A 26,474-nucleotide genomic window follows, 5' to 3' on the forward strand; every position below is an offset into this window, starting at 1 on the left:
GCACACCCACTGCATCTCCAGAGGGCAGGAGGGAGATTTTTCAGTGGTTGATTCATTAAAATATTTATAAAAGCCTGGAAGCAAGTTGCCTGCCCACATGCATTGGGGGAAGACAATACATGAGGTTTTTTTTAAAACTGAGGTTTGTGAAGTCATCAGACGGAGCTAGGAATACTGCACACTGCAAGAACAAGGTCTTGAGAATTTGGTATTCCATATTTTTTCTGTATTTGTTGACTTAGTTCGATAGATTTTTGGAGACTAAGGGAATCAAGGGATGTGGGGATTGGGCAGGAAAGTGGAGTTGAGATCAAAGATCAGCCACGATCTTAATGAATGGCAAAGCAGACTCAAGGGGCTGTACGGCTACCCCTGCTCCTATTTCTTATGTTCTTCTGTATTTATTTGCTGTGTTAACAAAAAATGCTTTCTGCAACAATAGCAGTTTTTCTTTGGGTAGACGGACTGTCTTCTGGAAGTTAGGAATAGGGGCCCCATGGAATTTGCAGAGGGTCAATCTTCGTAGAAGATGCAATGCAGAAAAATGCAAAAATGGCATAAAACAAATAGCTGCAGATAAATTTATTCATCGGAGAAGATTGGAAGGAGAATTTTCTAGCCATGCAGAACATCCAAATCATGAATAAATGTCATTCACACTTTCTTAAATTAAATCCACAAAGGGCAAAAAATGAGTGTTTTGCACTTAATCATAGGTCTTGCAACAAGTATTGAATAATTCAAGTTTTACATGTTTAAAGGTTTGCATAGGGAATTACAAGTAGGAGCAGGGGAAAGAGAGTGTTCTCGTTAAATTGCAGTTATGGATCATAATCAGCTGGCAATAAAACAAAGGCAACCTGTAGTCTACCTTGTTCCTCCAGTATATACATAAGATGGTGCTTAGGGTTTGTTTCGTTATGGTATAGTGCTAGAGAACTGGAGGATTGCAAATGTTACACCCCTGTTCAAAAAAGGGGAGAAGGATAAACCCGTCAACTACAGGCTAGTCCGCCTAACGTCGGTGGTGGGGAAACTTTTAGAGACATTAAGCTGGGACAAAATTAATTGGCCCTTGGAAAAATATGGGTTAATAAATGAAAGCCAGAATGGATTTGTTAAAGGCAAATCATGTTTGACTGACTTGATTGAGGGGTTTGGTGAGGGTAGTGCAGTTGATGTTGTGTATGTGGACTTTCAAAAGGCTTTAGATAAAGTACCACATAATAGAGTTGTTAGCAAAATTGAAGCCCATGGGATTAAATGGGCAGTTGCTGTGTGGATACAAAATTGGCTAAGAGACAGAAAACAGAGAGTAGTGGAGAACAGTTGTTTTTCAGACTAGAGAGAAGTATGCAGTGTTGTCCTCCAGGGGTCAGTATTAGAACCGTAGAAAAGATACAGCACAGAAGGGGGCCATTCGGCCCATCGTGCCCGCACAGGCTCGAAGAACAACCAAGTGCCCATTCTAATCCCACCTTCCAGCATAGAGGTATTCAAAATCATGAAGGGTCTAGACAGAGTAGATAGAGAGAAACTGTTCCCATTGGCGGAAGGGTCAAGAACCAGAGGACATAGATTTAAGGTGATTGGCAAAAGAACCAAAGGTAACATGAGGAAAAACTTTTTTTTACACAGTGAGTGGTTAGGATCTGGAATACACTGCTTGAGGGGGCGGTGGAGGCAGATTCAATCAAGGCCTTCAAAAGGGAACTGGATAAGTACTTGAAAGGAAAAAATTTGCATGGCTACAGGGATAGGGCAGGGGAGTGGGACTAGCTGGATTGCTCTTGTATAGAGCCGGCGTGGACTCAATGGGCCGAATGGCCTCCTTCTGTGCTGTAACCTTTCTATGATTCTATGTGAAGGACTCCTGGATCTTGGAATTATGTTGGGGAGCTCTTGGGATTGTGGAGGAGGGTCTGGGAGCTTGGGAGGGCCGGAGAAGAAAGGGTCTGGGAGTTTTGGAGGTTCCTCAGACCTGGCCGTATCAGGGGCAGGTTCAACAGCCTTGTTGGAGGTCCAGGAGAATTGGGCTCAAACTGCCGCTAGCCCCTTTCAAATCAGCAGTCCTCAAATCGTCACCATTTTCCCATGCATAAACCTGCTTCCCCAACCTATTCATGGCCCCTTTTGCACCCTTAGGAATTCCCACCATTACTTTCCTTGTCAATTCCTTGCTTAAAGCATTTAAGAGCAAATTTTCTGCTTCTTAGAATTAAACGGACAGAAAATTATGTTGCGCAATTTCCTGATCTCTACTACTTGCACATGCCACAAACAAAAATTACCCCATAAAACACTCATTCTTCATTTATGCAGATACCAAGTTTTTATTTATATTATTGGTTGTCAATAAACTTCCTCAAAAATGATTCATAAAGATTTTTTTTAAACTGAATTTTCAATGGTGACAAACAGAAATCCATTCTCTATAAACAATCTTTTTGTTTTATTTTCTAACCATCAAAGAAACCATGATTTTAAGTGTAGCTGTTCACAAATGTTGTCTCTCACAGGTGTTGCCCATCTGTGAGGAATTCATCACAGAAAATCTGTAACAAATTTATATAAATGTCACCACTTGCCTAAAATAAAAGCTTTGAGAATTCAATCTCCAGTTTCTTTCAAATTCATTTAGAAAAAGCAAAGAAATTCTCAAATCTTCACAGGATGAAGGGACACACAGATTGCATACTGGGAAATTCTGCAAACTGTACATGCTTGGAATGGACTGATGTGGTTTGGAGTTCTCTTTTGGCTTGAGAATTAGGCTGAGGTCTTAAAGTAAAAACTTTAATGAAGTAAAAGCTGTAATGAAGTAAAAACTTTAAGGATGGCATTTAAAAGACAAAAAATAATCAATGGGTAAATTTTGAAATATGTATTTTTTATTTTAACATTTGTTACATTACAAATTTCACTGAGGAAAAATGGCAGACAATTTTTTTTAAAATAAATAATTGAGTAATTTGTGAAAAAAGGATAATCGTGGCTTAAAACGTAATAGTAACAGATCCGTGTTGTCACTGAACATTGGAATACCCATTAAAGCATCACCGTCTGGCATCACAAATAAATGAAACAATAAGTGTTGAAATGTTTACATAGCAGATTTCAATAGAGCACATCTATCCATCGCACTTGTGTGCGTGTGTGACCAATGTAAAATGATGGTTTCTTTTTAAATACTTCTGGCACTCTGAACTGCGATGGGCATGCATCAAAACTTTATAAATATACTAGCTCATGGCAAGTTGGATAATAGACTATTTTATAAGGGCAGGAGTAATATACCAAACAATGCAGGTATGTATTATCATATTGCTAACTGTTGTTAAGCAAACACTGGTGATGTCATTCAGAGCTTAACTTCTGTTGAGGCCTGGCTTTATTTATCCTTTTTGAAGTGTGATTGTTTAAGTGAATTAAGAGGCTGCAGACATTTTGGCAGTTATTTTTAAATGTTGGGGAGTTTGTCCATACATTCCATGAAAGGACTGGAGGGTAACACCTTGCTTCAAAAATGGAGGCAGGATAAGCTGGTAAATTTTAAAGTAGTTGGTCTTACTTCAGTTGTTGGTCAGGGATCTTATGGAATTCTTGGAAGAAATTACCAAAGAGGACACATAAAAGATAAAGTGGATGTGGTTTATATGGACTTTCAAAAAAATATTTAAAATACCACGTAAGAGACTTATGGCAAAGGTAATGGCACATGGAATTAAGGGGACCGTGTCCATATGGATAGAGAGACAATTGGAGGGCAGAAATCTAAAGGGATGGAGTAAAGGGAAGTTTATCAGACAGCAAAAATATAATGCGCGGTGTTCCATAGGGGTGATTGTTGGGGATATTCTCATTATAAACATTAATAAATAATTTGGATTTGAGAATTCAGGGAACAATATCAAAATTTGCTGGCAACGCCAAATTGAGTGCTATGACAAATTGTGACAAGGACTGCGAATGACTACAGGAGTACACGGTTAGGGAAGCAAGCTGGGCAGATGCAGTTCAGTGTAAAGAAATGTGGAGTAATACATTTTGCAAACAAGGGGATGATTTTCACCCTACTTGCCCAGCAGAAACCAGGCACGTGAGCAGTTAAATGCCCTGGGTTACTTACCCGTCAAAAAGCCATGTGGATCCCACCATTTCCAATTTTAATAGATGTTTCTGGGTGACAGCGAAACTGCCCGCCCAAAGCTGCCCAGGTCCTAATTCACAACTGTTAAAATGGATCCGATGACATCATTGGTCCCAGATGGATATTTTAACTTCGACTTTCCATGGTGAAGGCCAGCGTGAAGAGAATCGGGAAGCAGAAGAGGCCCTCCGTATAATTCTTTAAGTTTCCTTTGTGGGGCCAGGAGGAAATTCCCCGGAACTTCCTTCCCCACACTTACCCGAATGCTGGTGCGCGGCCGACAGCTGCCCGATTTTATGGAAGCCGGCAATCGTTTCCTACCCATTCTGGTTAAAGTCACCATGGCCTCATGCTGCTAAAACCTACTGAGAGTCAAAATTTCTCCCAAGAGTAGAAATTTAAATAGTAAAATTTTAAATGAAGTAGAGGAGCAGAAGGGCCTATGTGCGCAGACACCATCTTTAAAGGTGGAAGCAGAAGTAGATAAGGCCATAAAAAGGCAAACAGAATCTATGATTTTGTATCTAGATGGTAAGAAGGGGCCACAAATCAAAGGGGAAGTTAGAAATTGAATTATGTTTTTTCTACAAAACAAGTTTGGTGAGAACCGTAGAATTCTCTGCCATAAATTGTTGAAGCAGAGTCCGTAAGTACTTTTTAAAGGCAATTAGTTAGCTTCCTGATAAAAAGGACTATAAAAGGATATGAAGAGTGATGACAGTGGGATTAGATGTGGTGGCTCATGCAGAAAAACACTGGAGAAGGATCTTGCCACAACTACGCATGATAGAGCGGGGGGGGTGGCGCGCGCGAGGGAGGGGGGGGGGGGGGGGGGCGCGCGCGAGGGAGGGGGGGGGGGGCGGCGCGCGCGAGGGAGGGGGGGGGGGGCGGCGCGCGCGAGGGAGGGGGGGGGGGGCGGCGCGCGCGAGGGAGGGGGGGGGGGCGGCGCGCGCGAGGGAGGGGGGGGGGGGGCGCGCGCGAGGGAGGGGGGGGGGGGCGCGCGCGAGGGAGGGGGGGGGGGGGGCGCGCGCGAGGGAGGGGGGGGGGCGCGCGCGAGGGAGGGGGGGGGGCGCGCGCGAGGGAGGGGGGGGGCGCGCGCGAGGGAGGGGGGGGGGGCGCGCGCGAGGGAGGGGGGGGGGCGCGCGCGAGGGAGGGGGGGGGGCGCGCGCGAGGGAGGGGGGGGGGCGCGCGCGAGGGAGGGGGGGGGGCGCGCGCGAGGGAGGGGGGGGGGCGCGCGCGAGGGAGGGGGGGGGCGCGCGCGAGGGAGGGGGGGGGCGCGCGCGCGAGGGAGGGGGGGGGGCGCGCGCGAGGGAGGGGGGGGGGCGCGCGCGAGGGAGGGAGGGGCGCGCGCGAGGGAGGGAGGGGCGCGCGCGAGGGGGGGGGGGGCGCGAGGGAGGGCGCGAGGGAGGGGGGGGGCGCGCGAGAGGCAGAGCGGGCGCGCGAGAGGCAGAGCGGAGCGCGCGAGAGGCAGAGCGGGCGCGCGAGAGGCAGAGACGGAGCGCGAGAGGCAGAGACGGAGCGCGAGAGGCAGAGACGGAGCGCGAGAGGCAGAGACGGAGCGCGAGAGGCAGAGCGGGCGCGCGAGAGGCAGAGCGGGCGCGCGAGAGGCAGAGCGGGCGCGCGAGAGGCAGAGCGGGCGCGCGAGAGGCAGAGCGGGCGCGCGAGAGGCAGAGCGGTGCGCGCGAGAGGCAGAGCGGTGCGCGCGAGAGGCAGAGCGGTGCGCGCGAGAGGCAGAGCGGGCGCGCGAGAGGCAGAGCGGTGCGCGCGAGAGGCAGAGCGGGCGCGCGAGAGACAGAGCGGGCGCGAGAGAGACAGAGACAGAGCGGGCGCGAGAGAGACAGAGACAGAGACAGAGCGGGCGCGAGAGAGACAGAGACAGAGACAGAGCGGGCGCGAGAGAGACAGAGACAGAGCGGGCGCGAGAGAGACAGAGACAGAGCGGGCGCGAGAGAGACAGAGACAGAGCGGGCGCGAGAGAGACAGAGACAGAGCGGGCGCGAGAGAGACAGAGACAGAGCGGGCGCGAGAGAGACAGAGACAGAGCGGGCGCGAGAGAGACAGAGACAGAGCGGGCGCGAGAGAGACAGAGACAGAGCGGGCGCGAGAGAGACAGAGACAGAGCGGGCGCGAGAGAGACAGAGACAGAGCGGGCGCGAGAGAGACAGAGACAGAGCGGGCGCGAGAGAGACAGAGACAGAGCGGGCGCGAGAGAGACAGAGACAGAGCGGGCGCGAGAGAGACAGAGACAGAGCGGGCGCGAGAGAGACAGAGACAGAGCGGGCGCGAGAGAGACAGAGACAGAGCGGGCGCGAGAGAGACAGAGACAGAGCGGGCGCGAGAGAGACAGAGACAGAGCGGGCGCGAGAGAGACAGAGACAGAGCGGGCGCGAGAGAGACAGAGACAGAGCGGGCGCGAGAGAGACAGAGACAGAGCGGGCGCGAGAGAGACAGAGACAGAGCGGGCGCGAGAGAGACAGAGACAGAGCGGGCGCGAGAGAGACAGAGACAGAGCGGGCGCGAGAGAGACAGAGACAGAGCGGGCGCGAGAGAGACAGAGACAGAGCGGGCGCGAGAGAGACAGAGACAGAGCGGGCGCGAGAGAGACAGAGACAGAGCGGGCGCGAGAGAGACAGAGACAGAGCGGGCGCGAGAGAGACAGAGACAGAGCGGGCGCGAGAGAGACAGAGACAGAGCGGGCGCGAGAGAGACAGAGACAGAGCGGGCGCGAGAGAGACAGAGACAGAGCGGGCGCGAGAGAGACAGAGACAGAGCGGGCGCGAGAGAGACAGAGACAGAGCGGGCGCGAGAGAGACAGAGACAGAGCGGGCGCGAGAGAGACAGAGACAGAGCGGGCGCGAGAGAGACAGAGACAGAGCGGGCGCGAGAGAGACAGAGACAGAGCGGGCGCGAGAGAGACAGAGACAGAGCGGGCGCGAGAGAGACAGAGACAGAGCGGGCGCGAGAGAGACAGAGACAGAGCGGGCGAGAGAGAGACAGAGACAGAGCGGGCGAGAGGGAGACAGAGACAGAGCGGGCGAGAGGGAGACAGAGACAGAGCGGGCGAGAGAGAGAGAGAGAGAGAGCGGGCGTGAGAGAGACAGAGACAGAGCGGGCGAGAGAGAGACAGAGACAGAGCGGGCGAGAGAGAGACAGAGACAGAGCAGGCGAGAGAGAGACAGAGACAGAGTGCGACAGAGACAGAGTGAGTGAGAGAGAGAGCCAGAGAGTTTCCTTTCAAAAGGATGCAACAATGTCGATTTCTTTAAAATAAAGTTGAGTGCTCCCCTCAATGTTGGTGGCTTCCCCATAATTTCATTCACAGAATTCTGATTCAGCAGCAGATATTGCTTGTTTCCCATAAATTCTGAAATTAAATGACCAGAGCAGCACATGACATTAAAGCAGATGTGGCATTTCACATCACAGCTGCTGTTTCCTGATCCTCCAATCATCATCAATTCAGGTTAACCAGTTGGGATTCAAAGTAAGCTGGGCACGTCTACATTCAGCTGACCCCGAAATCACACATCTCCAGTGTAATTACAGCTCTAATCCATTGCCAGAAGATAGATCATGGTCACTTTTTCCCTTTGTTAATTTAAATTGTAATTTACAAGTTAAAAGAGAGATGGGTACCTTTTCTCTCACATCATTACTCTTTCTTCCCGGAGTCCAAAATGATCCCACATCTGATCTGGGTGTCATCCTTTCTCTACCTGAAAATTAGTGGTAATGATTATTTGAGATGCACAATTGATACCTCTGTGTATCGCACAGTGAGTCAGCAGCATAAGCAATAAACCAGATTTGAACTGGAGCACACAAAGTTGCCCTGCCTAGTTATAAACTTCAATTATTTCCTTTTGTGATTGTCAGTGTGCCAGAGGATGCAAAAAGCTCTGAACTTGCGCAATCACTTTGTATTCCAGTTTTGCTCCCGACTGAAACTGACCATGGTACACAAGTGTGAATGCAATAAAATGGTGCCTGTCCTGCTTGAGACCAATGCTCATACACATACTCCCATCCTGTGCTTGGATAGAGCACGTTCTGCTGAGGCTTTTGAGTTTTTCTCTCTCTCTAGCTCTCTAACCAACCCCAGAAAGCCCACCTTTCTTACACCAGAGGATGATCACGCTGCCTTTGACCTCATGATAAGCATTTGATAGTTAGAATGCTTGCTTCAGATTTTTATTTCTCGTTTGATATCATTAGACACAGTTTTCAGATTGGAGGGTTCTTTTTCAAAGCGAGAATCTTATTAAATCTTTTCTATGCCAAGGGCTCACAGCTAGAGCTACAAGTTTCAGAGCTACTCAAACAGAAAGAATCAAGAACAACAAAAAGCAGAGAAAGGCAAATTTAGAGGCTGCAGTCTGACTGGAATTAAAATCAGAATTGGAGAAGTTGGAATGCAGATAAAGTTGACTGCCTCTGGCAAGGATCTTCTGCTGTTATTTCTTTTTAAAAGAAGTTGAGTTTTTTGTAGATTGTATCTGATGTAATAAAAGATACAATATAAATGAAAGTATTTTATCTCTATTGTCGATCTTACCAAAGCATATGCCCTGCATTAGTGTGGGCAGCTGGAGAGTTAAGGGTTAATAATCGATCTGACCTGCATTATGATAACTGGTCAAGGATAAACAGGGAAACAGCGGGGTGCCTATGAGAAGGATGGATGGATTATGTTCTGCTTCAGATGTCTGATTATCATCTATAAAGGAATGCCTGTGCAAAGAGATACTGACCATGAGTGATTGATGTATAACTTTAGTGATTAGTGTAACAAACATAGGCAGAGGGATCAATTAACCATAATATAGAATGGAGTCTTGTTTGTGGAAAGTACCTTTTGAAATAAACAAGTTGTTCTTGGGAGGATCCAAGAACAGACAAATCATGAAGTCTTATCTATGAAATGTTCCTTTGAAGTCGGCAACCTGGGATGTGTATGAAAGGTGGGTTTTTCGGGGTTGGTTCGAGAGAGAGAAACCCAAAAGCTACCCTTTGTACTGTGTAGATTGATCACCTATGCTGAAAGAATGAAGTTTATTCCCTGTATTCAACTGTGTCGTGAATGTCTGACATGAAGTGTGTTATTGTGAACCATAGAAGGAATGAGGTTAACAGCAGCCTGCTCCCATACCTACTCGACTTAACAGGAAGTTTGGCAGAGAAAGATTTGATGGTGCAGCATCGAGGAGCCCTCACAGAAGTGCTGCAAATTACTGGATTGAGGTTCGAATGCCCATTCTTAGTTGCAGACAGAAGTCCATTGGGAACCCCCATTGCCAATTTCCAGCTCAATTTAGATTGGGAACTAAGGGTGGTCAATTGCCTTCAGGGAGGAATATCAGTTTTCTTACTTATTTTACTTGATGTTATTACCATCCCTCAGGATTTCTGAACCATCATGATTCATGACAAGGAGTCAGCTCAATATGGAGAATGGCATTTTGTTCCATGCTATCTACTCTGATTTTTAGCTGACAAACTCTTGTAATTTGGTTACAAATTGTTCAGACGGGTTCTACACCTGAAATGTCTTTTCTCTTTCAGAAATTAATGGACCTGCTGCGTTATTTCCAGCATTTTCTGTTTTTATTTTAGTTCAGAAACACTTCCTGAATATTTTGGTTTACAAAAAAATGTTTCCATAGTAACCAAAATGCTCCAAAGTCTCATGTATACCATTGGTAATCTCAATAATAAATGCAGCCATTGGTTGATGGGTGAATACTTACTGCTGACAGTGCTTTAGTAAAGCTATGTTTTTGCAACCTTGGTATCACGGGGAAATTGAAACACACACCTTCTAGGCTCATGAGTGAAAAATGGCCATTTGGGTAAGTTACAAAACAAGAACAGGAGGCTGGTGAATGGTATCCTAACAAGCATTCAATGCCTTCAAGAGAGGAGGTGGTGTGAAAACGTTTATGCCATCTAGGGGCTAACAGCAAGGTCACTGAATTATGGTGATGGAACAAGCCAAATTCAATGTTTTTAAATGAATTCTTGAACTTTTACTGGTGCTTTGGGGATCAAATTCCATGACTGTTGATTATTCCGTGAAAACTATAAATGAATGGCCTTTTTTCATATATTCCTTTACCTATGTACTTATTTTTTAAATCCCAAACCAGTTATAAAGCTCAGAATGCACAACAAAATGATACACAAGATGTACCAGTTGGAGTTAAATAACTTATATTTAGAAATAATGAATAGGGTGTGGGGTTTAGCTACAAGGAAGGCAGCCTGTGGTTTGGCAGAACAGATGAAAACCCTGGGATTTGGTAGCACAAGAATGGAGGTCCTGGAGTTCCAAGGTTTGGTGGAATGGAGAAGGATCCTTTGGTCTGGCATCATTGTGGAGGGGGAACCTGAGATTTGCAGCACTGGAGGATGGATTGTGGGGTTTGGTTCACGGGCAGATTCCTGGTACCTGTCAGTGTGAGGGGAATGCGGCAAGCATGGCCTGGCAGGGTGGGAGCATTCCAGGGCTGGCAGAATTAGTTTGTAACTTTCTAAGAGATTTCGGCAAATATTCATTTTGTTGGTTTGGTTTCTGGAGGTCTATCTCCTTGTCTGTGTTTCTCTCTGCCTATCTGTGTCTCCAGCTGTCTGTCTCATCCGCTGTTTCATAGGTGTCAGTAATTAGAATGTTTACATTTTCTAACCATCAACAAAGCAATGATAATGAAACACTTGGTTTCCTTCCAAAATTCACGTTTGAATTCAAATTAGAAAGAGGAAAGGCACCAATTACATGGAGCCAGTCATGGGCTGCAAGCAGATCCAGTGATAAGTGTTTGGTATCAGTGTCTAGTAAAATGTAGGGGGCAACAAACCAAACCTTTGCACTGGGCCCTCGCAAGCCAAACACCACCTCCATCAGCATGAAGTAAAATTGGTGAACAAAAAGTGCACAATCAAAATTTTTAATAAGTATGTAAAATAGTTAAAATTTTCGCATATAATGTACACTTCCTGCCCATTTCACACTTTACTTTAAGTGTCCTGATCTTTGTGTAACACTACTTCCATCATGCCTGTCACATCTGGGTATTACTTTTAACACAGTAACAGACTGTAGGGTACGTCGACTTACTATTATACTCACCTTTTAGTCCTCTCAACGCTATGTGGCGCTGTTACTCCTCCAAGCTCCATCTGCTGTTTCAAGTTAGCTTAAAGTTATTTGAAGTTTTTCTGTTCTGTCCTCCTCCCCTTCCTTTGTTGCCCTTCACCCCTAGACTGCTGTCTTCTGTCCTGTTCTCTGCTACTCCCCTACCCAAGTGCCTCAAGCCTCTCCTTCCCCATCTACTTTGCGCATGCTTCCATTCTCCAACCCCACCACCCCAGGTCATTTGTTGCTCCTTGATGGTTTCCTGGCACTGACCTAGACCTCTCTCTTTCTCTTCCTATCCCAAAGAGGGAGTAGACCATCATCAAGCGAAGCAGTAGCAGAGCTGGCCAGACAGATACACAAGGGAGATGTAGAGTGGGGGCAGACAGAGATACTGTCTGCCTCAGGAGAGAAGCAGATTGAAGAAGGGCAGCCTTGGGAGAGGTACAGAGACAACCAGCCATTCCTTGCCAGAAGAGCCAAGACAGACTTCTTGGAGGAGAAGCAGGCCAAAAGTAGGAATGGCCAGAGATATTTTGTCTTTATTTTTTAAAATATAAGTTCGGCAAGACACTATAGAGCTAGTCTCCAAAGTAAAACAAGTCAGTTTGAGTTTATTCAGGACAATGCTCAGTTCATAACTGAGAAGGTGGCTTCTCAACCACGTGATGGAAACGCCATATTGAAAAAAGCAACTGAGATAGCATTCGCAAGTGAAACAGGTCACCTGGTTTAAACAAGTTAAGCCCTCCAACATGGAGAAAAACTAAAGAAATAACGCATATGCATATTAGATATGAAGTTAATAGAACCTGAAGACTAGCTTGAGTATTTGTAGTTTAAAGAGCAACATCAGCACATACTTCTCAAGAGGTTGCACATTAGCATCACAACTGATTGAACTTAGTGCACACTGTCACTGAGGTTTACATGCCTGCAGTGATTAATTCTGACCACTTTAAAAGATGTTGGTGTGCACCACTGAGCTGATTAAGCGAGGATTGAGATGAGTGAATGGCCCATCAGAAGTTGTGAAGATATGTGCACTTAATTGGGATGCACTTCAACTAGATTAATAGATCCCCTGGAGTGTTGCTGAATGGTCGTCCAGGACCTAGAATGCAGCTGTTAATGTTTACTGCAGTCCATCGTTACCTTTCATGGTAAATTTACGCTATTGCTTAAGATGCTTATTTATTGTTGGTTCATTCTTTCCTCTTCTCGGCCCAAAACATTTCTTCTATTTCTCAGTTATTTACAAGTCGAGAAAAGATTTTTGTTCCTCCAGGCTGCCCAATGGTGGATTTATGGCCCTTGTTGGTGTATCAGTGCACCAGGAGGTCCTTCCCTATTCTATAAACTCCAGTATCTCGAGCAGATGGTTATTCACCATCCTCTAGATCTGGCTGGCCAACTCAGACCACAATGTTTGAGCTCAACATCAACATACCTCCCAAGCATCCCCATCTGGCTTTGCACAAACTCTCACTCCAAACAAGACACTAGCGCTGGATTTAAACCTTTAAGAGGCTGAAAAATATCTGAACTTTTTATTTTTGATGTTTTTTTCCCTCATCGCTCACCCTTCACAACTACTGTTTGTAAACTCTCTGCCTAGTTGGCATGCTGCATTCTGGATAGGATCAGAGTGAAAACTGTAATTCCCATGATGTATCTTTCTGAAATGGGTGCTAGGGATTTCCAGTTCCTGTTGAGAAAGTCCAAGGCCAAGGTGGCATTTCCAACTTGGACAGAAGCAGAACTCAAGTCCAAAGAGGAGGGACAGGCCTGTGTGGGAGAACTTTTTGCAAGTTTTTGAATATTAAGTCTTTGAAGTTGTAAAGTTCTTGCAGGTATCAAGTTATTACTCATAGATCACTCCAACACGAGGAATCAGCCTCTTTGCTTTAGTCTGCATCACCTCAAAGCAACTAGTACTGTGCTCAGTAATCCAGGTGTGGCTCACCAGAGCACTGTATAGATTCAAGACAGTTTCTAAGGAATTGAGCTCAATTGGTTGAGCACTAAAACCCAGCAACATATTCGTTTTGTTCATTACTGCCTCATACTGTTCAGACATGATAAGTGATGAGTCAACCAATATATCAAATCTCTTTATTCTTTACTAAGTTCTATATGATCCATTAAGTATACATATCTCCTATTGTTACTTCCAATGTGCAGCACCTTATATTTGTCTGCATGAAAGTGCATTTGCCACTGATCAGCCCAGGTACAAATCCTGTCAAGCTCACTTTGTAACTTCTTGGCTGCTTCCTCTGAGTTCAAGGTGCTTTGCTAGCTTGAATTTAACGACCTTGCATCGAGACTGCAATTCCTGGAAACAAGAGAGGCCTTAGCAAGGAGCTGTGGCACCCCACTCAATGCCTCCCGCCATTTCAATCTAGCTCCTCTTCCAATGTCCTTCTTATTCCACTCTTTTACTCAGTTACAATCCATAGCTATTTCTTATCCTTGTCACACACTGACCTTAGTTTGTAAATGAGTGTCTGATGGTGTACTTTTTCTAAAGGCTTTTCAGAAAACTACATCATATCGCTTCCCCTTGTGAAATTGGGACATCATTCTCTGGGATTCTGTATATAGCAAACCAATTAATTGCTATTTGCAGTATTTATTTTGCAATTGTAGGACGTTCCTCTTATACAACGTGGTAAGGGTTAAACAAACCACATTGTTTTAAAGACCTCTTTCGTTCAACATCTACCAAATGTATTTGGGAGGTTTATTGCTGGAAAATGGGTAAAATTATCTGTTAAAAGTACTCCTGCTCAGAAACTAGATAGAAAAATCTTCATTTGCACTCATTTGGTCTAAGTGATACAGCTGGACAGGTAGATTACACAAGACCCAGGGGCAGAAACTGGGATGTGTCTGGACAGTGAAGAGCTGCATTTGCATGAAAACATCTCCTGTTCCACATTTTTATGGATATTACAGTCATGCAGTTTGAACACTAGACACTTAAATATCTATATTATTACAGATGCTGTTCTGTCTTGCACATTCCGGCTCCTACCTCGGACTCCTGTGAAATATGCCTGTTTGGCTATATCATGCAGACCAAGTAAAGGGAAAGGGAGATAGAAATTTTATGTATAAGAGTATTCCTGTGGTTCAGCAGGACACAGTGGCTGGTGAGAGGGAAGGAATCGGTGGCTGGGAAACGGAGTTTGTGGTAGGGACCGAAGGCAATGGCTTCGGTCTTCCCAATGTTTAATTGGAGAAAATTTCTACTCATCCAGTAGTGGATCTTGGACAAGCAGTCTGACAACACAGAGGCAGTGGAGGGGTCAAAAGAAGTGGTAGTGAGGTAGAGCTGGGTGTCGTCATTGTACTTGAAAGATGCTATATAATTGCAAGTTGTTATTGTCTTGTACACGATCATCAATAGATGCACACCAATCACGAATACTATTGTGCCTAGCATAAGCGACCACCATCCCTCTACACCTCTACCAACAGTACTGTTTCGATAGAATTTAGCACCATGGAGGTTAGGCTCAGCTTAGTAGCCACTATCTTCAAGACTCAATAACAGAACATCCTGCTCGACCTGTAGCTGCAGCCGCAGCCAGCTATCTCACAGAATGATTGTCCTAAACAGAGGTGAACAACATCTCAGCCTACACAGATTTCAACCAGATATTAGCAACTTCATTTTGAGAAAAAACATTGTACTTCATATTTGTTTGCTGATCCTTGCATTGAAAAGTTCAGAAAAATGGAATTGCTTGCTGGCCTGCCCAATAGAAGGTGCAAACGGATTAACAGAACCACCTGGTTAAAGGGCATCAAAGCAGCTTGGACACAGGAGATCCATACAAGAGGATTTAACTGCAGTATACAGTCTGTCTATCAGCTGATAGCATTAATCACAGACATCTTCTGCTTTGCTACAACAGAGAGACATGAAAGAATGAAATAAAAACAGTGGAAATGCACAGCAGGTCTGTCAGCATATGAAAGAGTAACAAAAGTGTGAAGTTCAGAACCATGGGTTCTACCTGGAATGTCTAGTTTTTCTCTTTCAGGTGCATTTCGACCATATTTTGTTTTTATTTCAGGTTTCCAGCATTTGTGGTCGCCGGATCGCAACACCGAAGAATGTCCTTATCACAAATTCCCGACTTCCCCACATGTATAAATACAGAAAACAAAACCAAATCGTCTAACCCAACCCTCGCCCCCCAACATCTCTGCCACAAGGAAATTTTCATATGTCATTTTATTCCCTTTAAGAGCACAGAGTGAGAAACCGTATTTCAACAAGTGGAGGAAGTATGTGCAGAAATCTTCACTGCAAATTTCCAAGCAATCCGATGAAATGCGATGATTAGTGTTCAATGGATATTAAACTTGTCAGTTGAAGTGCAGCTGTTAGAAGTGACAGTATTCCTCATGAAGTTCCAATTATACTAAAGTTGCTTCAAATTTGGAGTGGACAATTCCTCCCCCATCCACGCCACCCACCCATCTTCCCTCCCCCCACCTACTCAGCATTAGCTTTTTGTAGTTGTAATGGAAAACAGGTCATCAAGCTCAAATTGGCAGAATATGTCTGCCCTAACATCCATCTATAAGTTCATTCTTTTTGGATCAAGAGAGGAAAGTGTTATCTTGATGGGCGTGCGCTTTTATTTAATTAGTGTCCGTAGTTGTCATTTTCAATGGTTATAATACACCACAAGGACAAAAGACAGCAAGAAACCTCCATTCTGCACATCAGTACATTCCTTCCACAGACCATGTATGACCTACAGTAAAACGTTAGAATATTAATCTATCTTTACATGTCCAATATTCAACTCTGGTCAGGTGCCCTACATGGATAGAAGATGCCCATTCTGAACTTTTGAAAGGTGGACCCAGCCACTGTATCCCAGTGTATTAAATTCCATGAACAATAACTCACCAGATTTTGCATGTTCCAGATCTCTGTCCATGTGCAACTGATGTGGTGAAGTCCCAAGGTTATAAGGACCAGGTGAAAGCCTTCCTTGAGCCTGTAAGAGGTTGAAATTGTACGCCATGGCAGCCTGACGAGCCACAAGCCTCGGGTCTAATGCCAATCTGTTCTGGTATCCTGACCAGGTGACCTAAACAGAGTCAGAATAAACAACATAAGTAACCAGTGAAGTTTGCCTTTATTAAATGCTAACCAATAGGGCTTTATGTTGCATCTTTGTCAAGGACACAGATTTATCAAAAAAGGTCTTCTGTATTATAAATATGGACTAATAATACAGTCCTAATAAACAAATCAAGGATTACAAGTAATTCTACAGCCACTTTTGCTAAAATAATATGCATTGCAAAATCTAAAACATCCTCAATGCGATCGTATATTGTTTTTTCTGGGGGGGGTGGAAAAGAGAACAGTTCTTTAATAAGTGCACCTCACAACATTGGCATTTTCAAAAAGAGAGAAAACGTGTAATAATTTACTGTTAATCTGTAAAATTATCTCAATGTCATCTGTAGCTATTTGAGATTACATTTGACACTTTCATTACATTCTTCAGCACGATCAGATTGCTTTCATTTTTTGTTAAACGTACAGATGAACAAATATAGGAACATAGGAACAGGAGTAGGTCATTCAGCCCTTCGTGCCTGCTCCGCCATTTGTTAAGATCATGGCTGATCTGTGATCTAACTCCATATACCTGCCTTTGGCCCATATCCCTTAATACCTTTGGTTGCCAAAAAGCTATCTATCTCACATTTAAATTTAGCAATTGAGCTAGTATCAATTGCCATTTGCGGAAGAGAGTTCCAAACTTCTACAACCCTTTGTGTGTAGAAATGGTTTCTAATCTCGCTCCTGAAAAGTCTGGCTCTAATTTTTAGACTGTGCCCCCTACTCCTAAAATCCCCAACCAGCGGAAATAGTTTCTCTCCATCCACCCTATCTGTTCCCCTTAATATCTTATAAACTTCGATCAGATCACCCCTTAACCTTCGAAACTCCAGAGAATACAACCCCAATTTGTGTAATCTCTCCTCGTAACTTAACCCTTGAAGTCCGGGTATCATTCTAATAAACCTACGCTGCACTCCCTCCAAGGCCAATATGTCCTTCCGAAGGTGCGGTGCCCAGAACTGCTCACAGTACTCCAGGTGTGGTCTAACCAGGGTTTGTATAGCTGCAGCTATATAGTAATGAAATTCTACTGAACCTTTTTTATTCACCTACTTCATAGCTTTTAGGCTGAATCTCAATTTCTGTGCTACATGAGAAAATTATAATACAAAGCTGACTGCAGTGGCTTGCTGTTCAAAATTAGAATGACAAGCGTCACTGCACGTTAACAGAATATTAAAGAGCCCCCGAATAGCAAACTGCTAAAAACTTAATCATGTTATACTACTTTGTGATTACAATGGAATGGCAAACTGAAATGACTGATTATTTAAGAGCTACAGGTGCAGTTACTGCAGACACCAACAGTTACGTGGTTGATAAATGAACTCCTGAAATCTTACTGCATTTAGGTTTAATACCAGTTTCTTTCCTCCCTTATTTTAATGCAGACTGGGCTGAGTGGGGGTGGGGGGGGGGGCGGTTAGAAAAATTGGCACTGCCAAAATGATTATATACCGAGGTGCACTGATTAAATGAGACTGCTTACAAATCATGTCACCAGGACAGTTAAGGGTGAGGAAACTGACTCAATGTGGGTTTTTAGTGTGTGTGCAAACAGCTACAAGAAACTTATTTACAATTTTAAAGACATATCAGACCTTCTCATGTGGGTTTCAGTGTTGCAGACACAATACTTTTTGCCCATCTGCCTGAATGTAGATTTTGCCCAAATCCTTCCTATTCTCTGCAAATCTTGCTCACTACCCATCATGGTTTGAATACCATCCCCAATCCTGTTCATTCAGTCATAAGACACTGCTTAATAGCGGGTACACAGTGCACAGTCTTTTTATTTCTAAACTACAAGAAATGAAGATGCGCCAGGTGAAAGCACCAACAAATGGAAACTGTTTGAATATGAAATCAATGGATGACTAGCATTGAGAATTCAGGGTCGCTAGGAAACTGGCTGCTTTTAAACACAAATATTAATGCACCTGATAAGGCACATCGAGTTTTAGTGAATGGCTAAGCAAAGTCTATAGAGGTACAAGCAGAATAACTCTAAGTGATTTGCTTTAGTAATGCATTACTCACAGTGAATGAAAGGCATTTGGATGCAATACCATGACAGGTACAGCAAGATGCTCATTTCATCTTAATTTTTTTTATACTGACATGGAGACAGGCAATAGATATGTTGATTAACGAAAGGAAGTCGAAGTGCTCTTAAAATGGATGACACCCTTCCTCATTATAAAAAGTTCTCTCAAGCAGATCATGGATGGTCAATCAGGATGTCCTAAATTTTAACCAAATTGTCATGAAGGGACAACGTTTGCACATTAGTGACTGCAATCTGTTACACTTGATTCAAATCAAGGCTTCACACCAAACCACTGATTTCCAAGATTTAATTTGATGATTTAACATCGGGGCCAACAGCGAAGGAGCAGAAAATCATCCTGTGCTTTCTGAAGGTAAATAGGGAAAGACTATTTCCATTGATCAGTCAGTCAATGGCTAAAGGGCATAAATTCAAGATCATCAAGTTTCTTTGCACAGAGGGTTGTTATGACAGTAAAATTATAAACCTTTTTGAAATCTTTGTCTGCAAAGTGTTCTGGCAGTAGCTGGTGACCCTGCAATGTCAGATGACATGTATATCGATGTTGGGCAGAAGTAGATTATTGGAGGGTGCAGTGACTGGTACAGATGTTGGACATGACTGTTAATGTGGCAGAGGGCGCAGGGATCATTCAGCTGAAACGCTGTTCCATGAACTGCTGCCAAAGAGCTCTGGCTGCAGGCTGTTGAGGGAGGAAATTGCTGAGGCCCAGGATATTATAATTCAGGCTCTATTGAGTGTGGATGTGAGCCGGAGGACTAAAGAGTGGCCAATGTGGTACCCATTCTTAAAAAAGGAGACAAAACTAATCTGGGTCATTAACGACCAGTTAGTAGTCTCCACAGGCAAACAGAGATCTGAAGATGACTCAAGACACTAAGTGAGTGGCAACGTCCTGTTCACATTTCCACACAGCAACCATTACAGCGATAAGGTGGAAACCTAATATAGAAAGACTGCAGCACCTTGTGTGTTCAGTGTTTTACTGGTACAAATGTGTACATTACGTCATTTCAAATACAATTGACTTGGATCATTAACATGCATTTCTGTTTGCACTGTCATCTTCAGCATAACATTTCAAGGAAGGTATATAGCATTCAAATATAAATTACTTCCCATCCCTATAAGAATAAATACTGTAGAATGATCACCTACCTGGTAGGACACAGCCTTAATTTCAATCTATTTCAGTTCCTTAAATACCTAGCATTTCCATTCTGTAACAGATACAGGCGCATTAGAGAGAGAACCAATTGCAGAGAATCCTGGAGATTGGCCTGGAAAGTTCCAGCTTTGATTCCCCATCTGCATGTAGTTGACTGATCTCAAACAGGGTTCCTGATCCTGATTACTATCCAATGACCACTATTGGAAAGCGCAAGTGTTTGGTCATTAAGTGCAGAGAAGATCAGGCTCGACTGTGATGTCCTAAAGTCAGAATGACTGGTGCCATTTATTGGAGTTAGACATGGAGAATGGCCATTTGTACAAGCTACCAGAGAGTTGCCAGCACCCTAGGACCCATACCCCACCAAGAATCAGCACCTCTTGCTAGGGTATGGTCCCAAGTGCACTGGAAACCCTCTTATACCTTGGGGCTTGGAGGGGGAAATGAAAATAAATCACTCTGCTTAGCACCATTTTATGAGGCACTCTGAGGTTTACACAGGCAACTACAAATAAAGAAATTGGTTTTATATTTACAGTACCAGAACAGTGCAAGACATCTTCAAATTGTCAGAAGTATGACATTTACACTGGCGCAGCTCCAATACAGGAGTTAATTAATAAGTCGGCATTAAACAGACTGCTTAGATGAATAATTAAAGGATTAACATTTATGAAGAGGATAAAACAGGGACAATAATTGGTTGTGTTATGTGTACTGACTAGCTAAATCATACTACCCAGAAAAGACCTAACTGAAATTAATGGGGGTGGGATATTTGCTGGTTGCATAAAATCAAATATTAGGTGCAGAAATTCCCTCCAAATTAACTGCAAATTAATCCATGGTAAACATGCTATATCGTAACCTATGGATGCCACACAGTGTTTTCAGCTGCCAGCTTACCTCACAAACTCAGACTGGAGAATAAAGCAGTGTCTTAGTAAGGATTACTATCCAGTATAGACTTTTTACAAATTAGAAACGACAAAGAGTAATTTAATGTAATTTGCCAGTTTGGGCAATGATGAATTGCTCTCAGTTTCAGACATCTAAATCTCTGGATTAGATTTAAAAGGGAAAAAACTGCAACTGCTGGAAAACTGAGATTAAAAAACAGAAATGTCAGAGATGCACAGGAGGTCCATCAGCATCTGTGGCAAGGAGAGAGGTTAATGTTTATCTCTTTACGGATGTTGACAGACCTGCTTTCAGCATTTTCTCCAGTCCTTGCTATCTAGTATTCTAAATGCAAACGATACTTAAAAGGGAAAAGCAAACCCATATGAAAATGGTAAATCATTTCCCTTACCTCAGTTTACTTATTGGGAGTCTATGCAGCAACCTCCCCTTAAAATCTTTTAATACTCTCATAACAGAGAATGTTACTGTTGGTCATGTTATATGCCTGACTGCAGTTGTTTTATTTATATCCTGCTCTATTGCTGTGTGCAGAGTGAAGCCGTTGCACTGTGTTGTTAGCCTGAGGCTGTGTTCTAACAAACTGCTTTTATCATTCAATTGTGTCCAGTGCTCCATTTGATGAGAAGTTGGTCCATTTAGAATCTAGAGATTCAAGCAGTGAAACTGTGACCTCAGATCCAAGAGTAATGACAGCATATTAAAAGAAGTTAGGGAAGAGATAGCAGAGGCACTATTACATACATATAAAAATTCATTAGAAAAGGGAATAGTGCCAGAGGACAGGTGGACATCTAACGTTATTCCTATATTTAAAAAGGGAGATAGAACAAGTCCACAGAACTATAGACTAGTTAGCTTAATGTCGATGTTCCAAAAATAATGAAATCTTTACTCAAAGATTTAATAGAAAGACATATAGAAAATGAAAATAATAGTCAGCACGGATTTCAGAAGGAAAAGTCGTGCTTGACCAACCTTACTGAATTCTTTGAAGAAGTAACAAAGTGTAGACAAGGGTAATGCAGTAGATGTAATACATTTGAATTTTCAAAAGGCCTTCGATAAGGTACCACATAGTAAACTCATGACTAAGGTCAGAGCATGTGGAGTCAGGGGACAGGTAGCAGAATGGATAGCAAGCAAGCTACAAAATAGAAAACAGAGTAGGGGTTAAGGGCAGCTACTCAGACTGGCAAAAGGTGAGAAGTGGTGTTCCACAGGGATCGGTGCTGGGACGAATGTCGTTCACAATTTACATCAATGATTTGCACATGGGAATTGGAAGTACAATTTCAAAATTTGCGGATGACACGAAATTGGGAGGTGTAGTTAATAGAAAGGAAGTATGCATTAAAATGCAAGACATTAATAAACTTGCAGAATGGGCGTGTAATTGGCAAATAAATTTCAATATAGGTAAGTGTGAAGTGGTACATTTTGGTAAGAAGAATAAGGAGGTCACATTTGGTTGGATAATAAGAATCTAAATGGGGTATAGGAGCAAAGGGATCTCGGGGACCGATACACAAATCATTAAAAGGAGCGACGCAGGTTAATAACGCCATAAAAAATGCTGACCAAGCACTGGGGTTCATTTCTAGGAGAGTACTGAAAAAGCAGAGAAGTTATGTTAAACTTATATAGAACCTTGGTTAGACCACACTTGGAGTACTGTGCACAGTTCTGGTCTCCGTATTATAAAAAGGATATAGAGGCATTGGAGAAGGTGCAAAAGAGATTCACAAGGATGATACCAGAACTGAGAGGATATACCTATCAGGAAAGACCGAACAGGCGGGGGTTCTTTTCTCTAGAAAAGAGAAGGCTGAGGGGTGACCTGATAGAGGTCTTCAAGATAATGAAAGAGTTTGATAGGGTAGACATAGGGAAAATGTTTCCATTTGTGGGGGAGTCCAAAACTAGAGGTCATAAATATAAGATAGTCACTAATAAATCCAATAGGGAATTCAGGAGAAACTTTTCTCCCCCCAAAGAGTGGTAAGAATGTGGAACGCACTACCACAAGTAGTAGTTGAGGCAAATAGCATAGATGCATTTAAGGGGAAGGTAGATTAGCATACGAAAGAGAAAGGAATAGAAGGTTATGCTGATTGAGGGAGATGAAAAAGGGAGAGAGGAGGCTCAAGTGGAGCATAAACACTGGCATAGACCTGTTGGGCCGAATGACCTGTTTCTGTGCTGTAGACTTGATGTAAATGTACTGCACAATGAGTGCAAAAGAACAGATGTGCTAAATAGAGAAAACAATCATATCCTATATAAAAGTAAAGTACAGAATAATGTCATTTTCATAAAGTGCAGGGGGTTTGTAGCCCTGGGCTAGGTTAGAAATTGATTGCAGGTAAAAGGTCAAGAATACTGGGATGTTCAGAAACACACCACTTCAAATTCAAGTATGGGTCATGTCTGCATTAACACCAGAGTGCATAATAAAGTGGCAGATCACCAGAGCATGAAGGAAAGTGACCCCTGTGAAAAATTCATGGAATATTTTATTTTTAACTGGCACCAAACAGCTGTCAAAACATTACCGTCCCTCTTTGCCTTTACAGGATGAACACGAATCCAGCACAGCATATACATATGTATGAAGAAAGCATTAAGTTATTTGTCAAGCTAATAATAATTCCCATCAACAGTAGGACCCGCCCTGACGCTGATCTGGTACAACCACTCAACTGACCCCCAATTCGGAAGATTGATCCAAATAACGTCACCTTGGCAGAACTCTCATCTCTGGGTTAGAAGGTTTTAGGTGTAAAGCCCATACCCGTGCTCCAATTTATGATCCACATCAGCACTCCAGGTCTGCACCGACAGAAGTGCCAGTTACAGTTCAGGCTTCCTCCCTGAACACTTCATCTTATTTTCACAGCAAAAAGATGGTTTCCAGAAATATACCGAGTCTCCTATAAACTGAAACCTGTTCCCGTATAAACTTGCTGCAACGGAGGCAGCATATTCAGGATTAACAATTACTCTTTTATTGTGGAATTGAATTTTGACGATCAAGTGAGTTGTCCAAGTTCTCTGGTCTTTTCCAAAAGCAGTAAGTATCATACTGTTGGACCAATGTGTACAAGAAAAACTAAGAGATTTATTTACCAGTGGATTAATACACAGAAGCAGTAAGGCACAGCAAGATACTAAAAATACAATACGTAAAACAATAAAGATAAAAACAGCCTACGAGGCTTTAAAATACCCTTTTTAGAACATAGAGAGTCATAGAGTCATACAGCACGGATAGAGGCCCTTCGGCCCATCGTGTCCGCGCCGGCCATCAGCCCTGTCTACTCTAATCCCATATTCCAGCATTTGGTCCGTAGCCTTGTATGCTATGGCGTTTCAAGTGCTCATCCAAATGCTTCTTGAATGTTGTGAGGGTTCCTGCCTCCACAACCCTTTCAGGCAGTGAGTTCCAGACTCCAACCACCCTCTGGGTGAAAAAGTTCTTTCTCAAATCCCCTCTAAACCTCCCGCCTTTTACCTTGAATCTATGTCCCCTTGTTATAGAACCCTCAACGAAGGGAAAAAGCTCCTTAGTATCCATCCTATCTGTGCCCCTCATAATTTTGTACACCTCAATCATGTCCCCCCTCAGCCTCCTCTGCTCCAAGGAAAACAAACCCAATCTTCCCAGTCTCTCTTCATAGCTGAAGCGCTCCAGCCCTGGTAACATCCTGGTGAATCTCCTCTGCACCCTCTCCAAAGCGATCACATCCTTCCTGTAGTGTGGCGACCAGAACTGCACACAGTACTCCAGCTGTGGCCTAACCAGTGTTTTATACAGCTCCATCATAACCTCCTTGCTCTTATATTCTATGCCTCGGCTAATAAAGGCAAGTATCCCATATGCCTTCTTTACCACCTTATCTACCTGTTCCGCTGCCTTCAGGGATCTGTGAACTTGCACACCAAGATCCCTCTGACCCTCTGTCTTGCCTAGGGTCCTCCCATTCATTGTGTATTCCCTTGCCTTGTTAGTCCCTCCAAAGTGCATCACCTCGCACTTTTCCGGGTTAAATTCCATTTGCCACTGTTCCGTCCATCTGACCAACCCATCTATATCGTCCTGCAGACTGAGGCTATCCTCCTCACTATTTACCACCCTACCAATCTTTGTATCATCAGCGAACTTACTGATCATACCTTTTACATTCATATCCAAGTCGTTAATGTAGACCACAAACAGCAAGGGACCCAGCACCGATCCCTGTGGTACCCCACTGGCCACAGGCTTCCAGTCACAAAAACAACCTTCGACCATCACCCTCTGCCTTCTGCCACTAAGCCAGTTTTGTATCCAAAGTGCCAAGGCACCCTGGATTCCATGGGCTCGTACCTTCTTGACCAGTCTCCTGTGGGGGACTTTATCGAAGGCCTTACTGAAATCCATGTATACCACATCCACTGCGTTACCCTCATCCACACGCCTAGTCACCCCCTCACAAAATTCAATCAAATTAGTCAGACATGATCTTCCCTTGACCAAGCCATGTTGACTATCCCTGATTAATCCTTGCTTCTCCAAGTGGAGACTAATTTTGTCCTTCAGAATTTTTTCCAATAATTTTCCTACCACTGATGTTAGGCTCACTGGCCTGCAGTTCCCCGGTTTTTCCCAACTCCCCTTCTTGAATAATGGTATTACATTAGCGGTTCTCCAGTCCTCTGGCACATCCCCTGTGGCCAGAGAGGTTCTGAATATATGTGTCAGAGCCCCCGCAATCTCCTCCTTTGCCTCACACAGTAGCCTGGGATACATTTCGTCCGGGCCTGGGGATTTATCCATTTTTAGGCCTGCTAAAACCGCCAATACCTCCTCCCGCTCGATGTTAATATGTTCGAGTATATCACAGTCCCCCTGCCGTATTTCTATGTCTACATCGTCCTTCTCCATAGTGAAAACAGATGCAAAAAATTCATTTAGAACCCCTCCTACATCTGCCGGCTCCACACACAGATTGCCATTTTTGTCCCTAATGGGCCCTATTTTTTCCCTAGTCATCCTCTTACCCTTAATATACTTATAAAACATCTTAGGATTTTCCTTTATTTTGCTCGCCAGTGTTATTTCATGGCCCCTCCTTGATCTCCTAATTTCTTTTTTAAGTATCCCCCTGCACTTTTTGTACTCCTCTCGGGCTTCCTCCATCTTTAGCCTTTTGTATCTGCCAAAAGCCCTCCTTTTTTTCCTAATCCATTCTCGTATATCCCCTGACATCCAAGGTTCCCTGGAGTTCTTGGAACCACCCTTGACCTTTACGGGAACATGTTGCCATTGTATGGTCTCAATCTCCCTTCTGAAAGACTCCCATTGCTCCGATGCGGATTTTCCTACAAGCAGCTGATCCCAGTCCATTTTGGCCAGATCCTGCCTTATCCTATTAAAATCGGCCTTCCCCCAATTTAGAACCTTTATTTCCGGCCCCTCCCTGTCCTTTTCCATGACCACCTTAAATCTCACCGAATTATGGTCACTGTCACCAAAGTGCTCACCTACTAGCACTTCTTCCACTTGGCTGGCCACATTCCCTAGAATTAGGTCCAGTACCGCCCCCTCTCTTGTAGGACTTTCTACATGCTGGCATATCTCTTGCACAGTTTGATAAGTGTTACGACTCTTGGATGAAACAGTCTTTTGCAGACCTTCCCACTTGAATGTTGTAAGTTGATGATGTGGAAATGCATAAAGAGATACCTGACCATATTAACTCTCTCTAATACACTTAACTCACGAATGTAGAAATGCATGATGGATATTTGACCATATTAACTGACCAGCTAATTCAATTTAAAGCTCACATAATAATTTCTCACGAAAACACATAGAAG

At 43.9% G+C, this 26,474-nt stretch overlaps 1 protein-coding gene across 1 annotated transcript in view; it reads right to left on the reverse strand.

Annotated features, from left to right (window-relative positions):
• LOC137340518 (probable helicase with zinc finger domain) overlaps positions 1-26,474 on the reverse strand; it is a 223,433-nt gene that overhangs the window by 43,465 nt on the left and 153,494 nt on the right. Inside the window, exons 24-25 of the mRNA XM_068003017.1 lie at positions 16,219-16,402; positions 7,787-7,866 (exon numbers count right to left, since the gene is read on the reverse strand). Of these exons, the coding sequence (XP_067859118.1) occupies positions 7,787-7,866; positions 16,219-16,402 (264 nt within the window). The remainder of the gene's footprint in view (positions 1-7,786; positions 7,867-16,218; positions 16,403-26,474) is intronic.

The sequence above is a fragment of the Heptranchias perlo genome, chromosome 22 (assembly GCF_035084215.1).
Source record: "Heptranchias perlo isolate sHepPer1 chromosome 22, sHepPer1.hap1, whole genome shotgun sequence".
Classification (NCBI taxonomy): Eukaryota; Metazoa; Chordata; class Chondrichthyes; order Hexanchiformes; family Hexanchidae; genus Heptranchias; species Heptranchias perlo.